Source organism: Artemia franciscana, chromosome 10 (genome assembly GCF_032884065.1).
Source record: "Artemia franciscana chromosome 10, ASM3288406v1, whole genome shotgun sequence".
In the NCBI taxonomy this organism is placed as follows: domain Eukaryota; kingdom Metazoa; phylum Arthropoda; class Branchiopoda; order Anostraca; family Artemiidae; genus Artemia; species Artemia franciscana.
Window position 1 is genome coordinate 22,673,471 of NC_088872.1, and position 10,297 is coordinate 22,683,767.

At 33.9% G+C, this 10,297-nt stretch overlaps 1 protein-coding gene across 3 annotated transcripts in view; it reads left to right on the top strand.

The window, feature by feature from the left end:
* LOC136031924 (zinc finger CCHC domain-containing protein 24-like) overlaps positions 1-9,165 on the top strand; it is a 49,166-nt gene extending 40,001 nt beyond the window's left edge. For all 3 annotated transcript variants that reach the window (XM_065711916.1, XM_065711917.1, XM_065711915.1), the window contains exons 2-4: positions 2,813-2,955; positions 4,939-5,103; positions 7,081-9,165. In XM_065711916.1, the coding sequence (XP_065567988.1) occupies positions 2,887-2,955; positions 4,939-5,103; positions 7,081-7,191 (345 nt within the window). In that variant the 5' untranslated portion in view covers positions 2,813-2,886 and the 3' untranslated portion in view covers positions 7,192-9,165. The remainder of the gene's footprint in view (positions 1-2,812; positions 2,956-4,938; positions 5,104-7,080) is intronic.
* Positions 9,166-10,297: the final 1,132 nt, after the last annotated feature.

Genomic DNA, 10,297 nt, shown 5'->3' on the forward strand with positions numbered 1-10,297 from the left:
ACAAGATGCGCGTTTATCTAAAGGATACATATATTGCTAACAGTATTTGCAAAATCCGCAGATGATTTAATAGTAAAAGCTCATATTACTCTCAAAAGATTAGAGATGTTTACAAGTTTAAGTTTGCTGTGCGTGAACGTAAAGAAAAATTCTTACTGACATTCTGTGGAGTGGGTGATTCTGTTGATGTAAGTAGTAAAGTTCTATTAGGTGAAAAGCCTATTTTACAAGTTGAGTCACTGCGGTACCTCGGCTTCCATATTGATTCAAATCTATCGTGGAAGCATCATAGCGATATTATCTCCACCAAAGTTGCACGTGGAGTTGGCATCATCAAAAGATTGAAGCATATTCTGCCGGAATGTACTCTTTGCACGACATATTTTGCAATAATCTACCCATATATCATACGGATGTTTAGTTTGGAGCAGCAATTTTATGTTAATTACAAGCTAAATGGCTTTCTCATAGTTTTGATTGGACGATTTCGCTAAAAAAAAGGGGGTGGGAAAGGAGGCATAGTTACCTCCAAATTTTTGGTTACTTAAAAATACAACAAGATTTTTTTATTTTATTTTTACAAACGGTTTTGTTAGTAATAAACATACGTACCTTACGAATTAGCTTATGTAACGAACTTATATATTTGTGTATTTTTATTACGTATATGAAGGAGTTTGCCCCCTCGTCAATACCTTGTTCCTTACACTAAATTTTGTTGCTTGAATTTTGTCCCAGATCTTTCAGAATGACCCTTGAATCACAAAGGCCGTAGAATAACTAATTGAAGTTACGAAAAATACTTTAGCGTAAAGAGCAAGGTATTGTGGAAGAGACAAACCCCCTTATTTAAGTAATATTTTATGTTCGTTTTAAGTTTTAATGTTGATCATTACTTCCAGTTGAAAAAAAAATATTTTCTCATTTTCTTTTTAGATGCTAGAAAATCCTGCGACCCAGTCATGGAAATTCTCTTCCCTCATGAAAAATTCCTCCATGGAAAGATCCTCCCACGTAACCTGCCCCTCGCCCCGACCCACCTTAACCCCAACACAAAAAAGTCCCCCTGAAAACGTCTGTACACTTCATAATAACAACTACTATGCGTAAACAATGGTCTAAGTTTATAAGTTGCCGCCCCTCCCCCGGGAACTGAGGTGGATTTAGTCACCCCCAAAGACATATTTATTAGGTTTTTGACTGAGTTAAACAGAATGGTTATCTCAAAATTTTTATCCGGTGATCTTGGAGAAAAATGTGCGTTGGAGGGGGCCATGGTGCCCTTCAGTTTTTCAGTCACTTGAAAAGGACACTATAACTTTTAATTTACGTTAGAATGAACCCTCTTGCGACATTCTAGGACAACTAGGTCGATACAATCACCCCTGAGGAAAAAAACTACAAAGAAAAAACAAAAAATACGCACCCGTTATCTGTCTTCTGGCAAAAATACAAAATTCCACCTTTTTTATGATTGGGGCTTGAAACTTCTACAGTAGGGTTCTCGGATACGCTGACTCTGATGGTGTGATTTTGTTAAGATTATGTGACTTTTAGAGGGTATTTCCGCCTATTTTCTAAAATAAGGCACATTTTCTCAGGTTCGTAACTTTTGACCGGTAAGACTAAACTTGATGAAACTTATATATTTAAAATCAGCATTAAAATGCAATTCTTTTGATGTAACTATTTGTATCAAAACTTCTTTTTTTAGAGTTCAGGTTACTATTGAGCCCCTTCGCTCTATACTACAGTTCGTTACCACGAACTGTTTGAAAATGTAACTTGTACATGAATAAAAGTAATATATTCTACTATAATGTTGGAATAGAACTTACCAATGTCTTAGGTTTCCCCATCCTTTATTTGTTCTTATTTTTTTTCTGCCCATTGTGAAAATTCAAATGCTAAACTGTTATCTGACTGGTAACCAAATTTCAATGGTCAGCTGCTACCAATTAGACATGTGAAAAAAATTTAAATTCCCTTTAAATCCGGTCGCAATATCTCAAAGAAGTCAACAGAGTTTAAATATTCTGGTACAACCCTCAAGAGAGCAATTAAGCCAATGAGAAAGGAGAAAATCTCATTGCGTATTTCAATGCTACAGGAAATAGAATTTGCTTTCAACCTCGGAGAATGACCTTAAATAAAGTCCAGGGACGGTTGTTCGACCAATTATGTATTGGTGACGTGACACAGTAAATTGTATAGGTCAGGACCTATAATCCTTTGCCAAAGATTGTGAAATTTGACAAACCAAGATTAAATCAACTTAAAAAGCTTACTGGTTTGCTAATGGAATATCCAATTCAGTAAAAGTGTTTTCACTTTGAACTCTGAATCAAGACTGCATATTATTATATTATTACTGGATATTCTTGTTCATTTGATTAAGATACTGTAACATCTTTTAATTATATATTTGTAATTTAATAAGGGCAGGAGGATAATTGGTAGTTTTGTTGGATAAATGCGAGGTAAGGTTGTTTCTGAGAGTAGGAGCAGTGGCCACACTGCGTATTATGTTTAAAAGGTAACAATTGAGGATCTCAGCGTCCAGGAATAAATTGAGTATTGTTGTCATTTGTAATTTAGTTTCTGAATTGATAATAAATCCATTAATTGATTGATTGAAAAAATAGATAAATGAAACTCAAAATGAACAGAAATTTCAATAAATAGCTCAGTCAAACTCAAAGCGAGCAAAAAGTAACGCGAATAAGGCTGACAATCCCTATGCCTTCTCAAGACCAGAACACAATTAGCGTCAAGGCTATCAAAATTTGTGATTACATCTTTTCCATTTCAGTCTGGACTCAGAGGACGGTATTCTGCTGAAAAGCACTAACAGCTTAACTGCAAAGAAGAGAATACATCTTGAATATGACTCAGAGAGCCGAGAACGATACTATTGAATCAATTATTTCGGGTACAAGTAACTTGGATCTTGGGGTTAGCTTTTTGACACTATTATATTAATTTTTTCTTAAGAATTGTGCTTTTTAAATTTAATTATTTTCAAAAACTGTTTTTCGGAAAGTTTTCTAAAAAAAGAAGTTTATAAAGTACAATATTATTTCAAACAGTGTATCTTTATTTTTGTATTTACATCGTTTCCATTATTATTTAAATTTGTATTTATATACAAGATCATTTATTTACAAACACACACACACACACATAAACAAACACCTACACACATATACACACACATACACATACACACACACACACATAAACACGCACATACACCCACACATAGACATAAACATACACACATACACATGCACATACACACCCACATATACACACACACATACAAACACACACATACACATAGATAGATAGATAAATAGATAGATAGATAGATTTATTCACACGAAAAGCCCAATTGGGCCATGGTGACATACACAAAACAAGTGAAAAAAAATATACAGCAACAAATTTAGACTGAAAAGACATTAAACTAATTATTTAAGAAAGCATCACGATACCTCATACCTACCCGGACGAACTTTCCAATATTGTTAATTGTTAAGTAACACCTACTTCTCAAAAGGCCTACACATACACACACACATATACACATACACACATGCATACGTACATAGAAACACACACACACATACACACCAGTCATAATATTTTCCAGTCGTAAAACTACCACAGATCACCAGCAATAAATAAATAAAACTAAAAACGAATAAAAATTACAATAAATAACCGAGTCGAACTCAAAACAAGCAAAAATTAACACGATTAGGGCTGACAAGCCTCATGCCTTCTCAAGACAAGAACAAAATTTGAACTTTACTGAATAAATGACCTAGCATTGTCAGTTTAATATACATATACTGATATTTATTCCTTGAAGTTTCAATAGTATTTCATTTATTAAAGTAAAAAGTGTGAAATTATTTAAACTGTATTTTATTTTCAGCAAAGTGCAAATTATGTTCTGGTCTTGAGAAGATTTGGGGGTTGTACTTCACATGCTCACAGTTTGTTCTGATTTTTCAACATCTACTTAAATATTCCTTAAAAGGATCACTATAATACCCTTAGCTTGCGTAATAGCAATAATCGAATCATGCTCGTAATACCTTGGATTTCTTCAACATCGCCTTCAACCCACGCTGACAGTTTCAACTTAATACCATATTGATGCATTTCTGATAATCCTCTTGACGACGTGTGTGGGCGTTTAGGGTTTCGAGTAAGTTCCACAGTTTCAGTACATTCCATTTTTTTGTTTATACCCTTAGTTTTAATAGCAGCAGTAGTAGTAGTAGAGGCAGTAGTGGTTGTAAAAGTAGCAGTAGCAGTAGTATGAGTAGAAAAAGTTGCATTAGGATGCAAATATTTTCTTTTGGTTAGTTCAACATCCCCCACAACAACCCATGCTAATTTCAACTCCCACCGAACGTGGGCAAAACGTCACAATAATATATTTTTGTAGTGCGTCTTGTTCCACTATAGCTCTGATGGTACAGTAAACAATGGGCCACAAGGAACACTAGGTCTAACTAACCAAAGTGGTCGGCTCAACAGTAACACCTTCCTAAAACCTTTTAAGAATTTCGTGAAACATACGAAATCGGACGAAACTTGCCCCATTCTTCTACTTTTGGATAACCACGAGGGCCATTTGCATCCACAGGCTATTAGCTATGTCAATAGAGCAAGGGCAACTCAATAACGCTGTTTACGTCCCCTCTTCACAGCTGACATAGGCTACAACCCTTGTATGTAGGAATCCTAGGCTTTTTCAAGTCTGCACATCAAAATAAATTTATTGAATGGCTGAATACCAGCCCAGTGCTGTGAATTTCAACATAACAAATGGTAGTTTTTGTGTGTGTTTTTTTTTGTCTGCCTTAGTCTGTCTCTATGTTAGTAGTATTCGGTATAATTTGGCTCGTCTTTTTAATACAGGATCGTTCGAAAAGTCAAAATCTTACCCCCTATCAAGGCAAAAGACGGGTTTTTGGCGAGTTCAGATGTCCAGAATGTAATCGAAAATGGATGTCAGGGAATTCTTGGGCAAACTGTGGACAAGATTGTACTGACTGCAAAATTAAAGTCTATCCTCACAAACAGGTTGGTTATTATGCCAAAATTCTCTTAGAAATTAATTAATATATTTTCTAGTGTTCGTTCACTCAGAGCACAGGCTCAGAACAGTCTGCAAATGTTTTAAATAAAGAAACAAGTTTTCCAAATGAAATTGAAGAGCAATATAAAACCTAAAACAGCCAAAATTCTTCTGTGTATAACACAGCTCCCAATATTTACACATAAATTGTGCATTTTTGAGTGCAATAAATATTACCAATCGGTAATGGGAAGAATTTTCTTTATCTGTTACTTTTCGAAACATTTGAAAGGAAAATTAAATATTTAAAGGAAATGCAAATCATAAGTATCATAAATATCGTGTCATAAGCATTATGCGTAAAATAAGCCTTTTACTCTTGAGTCCTTGTGCAAACTTAAAGGAATTTTAGCGCTTGAATACAAATTTAGTTTTTATTTGTAATTTGAATACAAATTAGTTACTATAAACTGTCTAATCGAGGTTTGTCTCATATATTGAGGAGGCTGTCCCTCCCCCCCCTCAGATCCTCTTTGTCTGTGTCCAAGGTAAATATTCTTATAATAATGCTTTTTCAACAATAATCATCCCTGAAAAAAGTGCACGCCTTGAAATATTTCATGGGTGATTAGGGGGGGGGGGGGTCAATGTCCCATATATATGTCTGAAGTTTATATGGTACGATTGAAGTTGCAGTTATTATTTGAGTGTACACCCTTCTGTAAGGATTTATAATAGTGCAGTCTAGCAATGATTTGTAATAGAGCATACATTGAAACTGCATTTTGTTTATATTTTGGTTTACATCTTCAAGATTTCAGGGAGCAGGGGGGGGGGGGGAGGTCTTTGAGCAAATATTTTTGATATGGGGACCCTTTCACCTATACACATACTATCTCGTTTGGTACGTATAAATATATTAATCTAATTTAGTATTTTAAAATTAAAATGTTTCTGCTATAAGTGGAGGAGCTGTCACTCCATCAAACCCATATTGCAGGCTCAAGCCCAAATCATTCCTTAGAACGAAGTGATGCCTGCTGACCATATATGAATTTTCTTTGACCTTTGGTTTGGTGCTATTACCACTGGAAAAAAACCAAAAAGAAGACAGGGGACATTTTCCTTTTTTTTGCCAACAAATTGTTTAATAATTAAAGGCCGCAGTGAAGAAAAAAAATATTTCTCTCAGTTAAATACAAAAACAGGACACATGAATAAAATACAAAAATAATGCTAACTGGGTAAAAAAAAAGGACCAAAGAAAGGATAAACTTGAAAAGAGTAGGTCAAAGGCCGTTTTCAGGGGGGGTGGCTATCGGGTTTTAACCCTTACCCATCCAAATTTTTTGTCCGACTCATAAAAACATAACGAAATGTATCAAAACAAATTTTTGATGCCTTTTTAAAAGTTTTTTGTAAAGTTTTTCTTTTTGCGTGTACAACATGTTTAAAACTGACTTTACGATCTTATGAAGATGAATGGTAGTGCTGAGTTGGAGGAAAATCATTAGTGCATATATACAGACATCCTGCAAGTTCAATTAGAAATAAATTAATGACGTTATCTGAAAATCTTAGAGGTATTTCGGAATGGAATGGGATATGTGAAATGGGGACGGAAGTGATGTATACATATTGCCATTCTACATAACTGCCATAAGGATTACCTTTCGTATTAAAGTCGAAGGAGATAAGATTGAGTTTTTCCACATAGTTGCGTTTAAAATCTACGTAGTAGGCTAGTCAAATTACCAACAAATTTATCTGTATATATTGATACATTAAGTAGAGCTTTTAAAAATCTAAAAAAGAAACGGAGTAACGAAAGTACCTTAGAATCCTAAACTTAAAATAGGCTGGGAATTAGAGCAAAATTCAAGGTACGCTACCTATCAAATTTGTTTGACTGATCATATCAATTCGACTGATTAGATTGAACTGACCATATATATCAGATAACTGTTCAAATTTGTTTATAGAGACCTTTGGAAAAACCAGACGGACTCGATGTTTCTGACCCATCTAAAGCGCACCCGCAGCATCTTTGCCAAAAGTGCCGGGCACTTGGATACAATTGTAGAAGGAAGTAGTAATAGATAATGGTGATTTATTCATGTCCTAAGAGTGTAAAGTATAACTTGTTGCTTTATATTCTTTTCTTTCTTTGTTTTACCCCACCAACTTCGCTCGGTTTGTTTTCCTTTTCTAAGAAATTTAACAAAATTTGATACTCCAAACCGGTGAACTTTTGTTGCATTAAAGCAGTGGAATTCTACTCTTCCTTTCTACTTTCTTTAAAAGGCTGAACAACTTATGTCGAGACTCAAATGATATAGTTTATTTTTGAAGCTAGCGATCCTGAGATAAAAATAAACATTATTAATGAAAAAACTTTCCATTATATTAATTAGCGTTAAAAACTTATCTTTATTGATCTTATTGCTAAATTTTTCTTCTTTAAATTTAAAGTCGGCACTATTAATTGCTAGTTTTGAATGAAAAGATACTTTCAAATACTAGATTTTATGTTGTTATATGACAAAGTTGCCTCAGAAAAGTTTAAAGATGTAACAAAAGGGATGTAAATGAAATATGTATGACTTGGGTCATAACGGAGATTTTTCTAGAAAAACAAGGCAGATGCGCACATTTCAAAAACAAATAAGAATCCTGACTTTTTTTTTAAAGGTTAGCCTCCTATTACTTTAAACTTTCCTTCAAAATGACGTTACACAATAAAACAACAACATTTTGGATCTTTAAAAGTTTACGCTGGCATTTATTATGTTCCTAAGTTGCTCGTTTTGTAGATTGGGCGTTTTGTAGAGAACGATATTCCTTATATACTGAAAAAGAACCTTGTGACATGAACGTCAATCGAAATTATGCATTGGTTATGCGTGTTTTTTTGGCACGATACAGCCTGGATAATTCAACTTTTTGTTAAAGTGGTGATAAGAACCCAGCCTGTTATATGTTTGCTAAAGGTGTATTTCTATCCAACCAATTAAAAAGATGTGTTGAATCGATTGATTTGTATAGGAGTCATTTGTGTTGTGTCCGAGTGTCCCCTCTTATTCCCAGAGCTTTGGACTACATCTAGTTTTTGGTGAAAAATTGTCAAGGACAATTTTCGGAGTCTGCTTTAGACGCTGCTAAGGAGGGGTCAAGAATGGGTCAAAGGCTTTGATCAAGCGCTTTCTTTTTTTTAAGTTGAGAAAGACTGGAAAACATTTTACGGTTTTTTCTTAGACACATACCTGGTTCATCTATTTTTTTTTTAACACAAGTTGATTTCAAGACATTTGAAAATCAAAAAAGTTGACTACCCTAATGTATGCCGGTAATTTTATTTGTAAGAGATGTTTGAGCAAAAAACCTTTTTCTTGTGAGAATGAGTAATAAGACAAAAAAAATTTTATTTTACGCTTTCGACTGCTATTAACCCGACTTCTCTACAAGAAAGCTTTAGCTTTAACCCTTCATAGACACAGAAAACACAACTTGATATAAGTCGCTCCGATTTTTAATCATTTCTTCAAGTATACCAATAATATGTAAGTCATTTTCAAAATAAAAAAAGTGTACATATTTTGATAGCCAGATAATATAAAGAAATATGGGTTTAACAAATTTATGAAGTCTACCAGTTAGAAGAATATATGGGCTATTAGATTAGAATTAAGAAAAAGTCGTAGAATACCTTTTGAATTACCGCTGTTCAACTGATATTTAATCTGGAAGTTCAGTTTTTCAGGAATTTTGGGTTTATTATATTAACGCAGGTATTATTTGTGTTAACAGCCTGGAGTGTCTGTTTAGATTTTGTTGTTTCTTTTTTATTTGCTGCTCTATTTGGAATGCTCGTCTGTTATATTACTTACAGTTTAATGTTTAAATCTACTTTTTTTTGTTGGAAGAATTTTAACAAGAACAAGTAAGTTTAAAAATTTTCTGCTCTAATTAGAATACCAGTCTGTTATGTTACTTTCAGTTTGATGTTTAAATACACCTTCGTTTGTTGGAAGAAGTTTTGCAAAAATAAAAAATAGTCGAGATTTTAACTATTTGAATTTGAGTGTACTCAGGATTAGTGATTGATAGATTCTCTGAGAAAAATATCTACCATTAACTTTGTAGTTAAGAAGGCACGTAATGAATGGATCTATAGCTGTTAATCAACCAGTCACGCAAAACACTGAAAATACTATTAGTACTAATCATACTCATTGTAGTACGAATTTGCCTGAGGTCTACACAGTGCAAAGCCTTATCAGTTTCTGGCTATATTCAATTGATGAGGGCTGGCACTTTTTGAGAGAAAAAGCCTTCCGGTGGGCAGGACTGAGTTGCAATAGCCAGAGATTTCACGTGTGGATTTATTCAGTCGGTTCTCACAAAGTCAAAACGGATAATTTAAACATTGACCTTAACGCCCGTTTGATCCACATCATATTGAATTAAAGTTACACATTCTCAAAAGCTTGAGCTATGCGCTCCTTGATTTCGACTTAATGTATTCTATAATGATTTAGAATTCTTTCTCCCTATTTGGGGAATATTTATCAAATAAATTCCTTCAATCCTACAAGAAAAATATGATCGTTTCCAAAGGAAACCTACGAGTTTTTGAAGCAACTTGACAGAAAATGAGGGCTATAGCAAAAGACAATAACACTATCAACCTTAAAAATCTTTATTATTGTTCTTAAATCATCGAATAATTTTAGACGAAACCGGACTGAAATTCCTTCCAGTCTAGTCTTTAAAACTCTTTGTTGTTGGTTTTTATATGAATTAAATAGAAACCTAATTTTTTAAACGGAACAGAAATTACTTTAAAGAAAAGAACCAAAATTACTCTGTAAATAAAGGGCGTTGCCCCTTCTTCTCTATTTTACCCCTAAAATGTTTAGAATGTTCAAACAAGGTCAATTGGAATAGAATAAGAAGTAGTTTTCTTAATATCTGAAGGATACAATTGCTTACGGAAGGGTAGTTTCTTTAAACAATGAAACTTTCTACAGAAGTGTTTCAAAAGGTGAACGTTAAATAAAATACTTGCAACTATTCATTAACTATATTTTTGGGCTCATAAATTCTTTCAGTAAAGCACTACGAGGCTTTAGCATAAAGAGCAGGGATGTATGAGGAGGGGCAGCAGCCCTCCTCAAATAGGGAACAATTTTTGCTTGT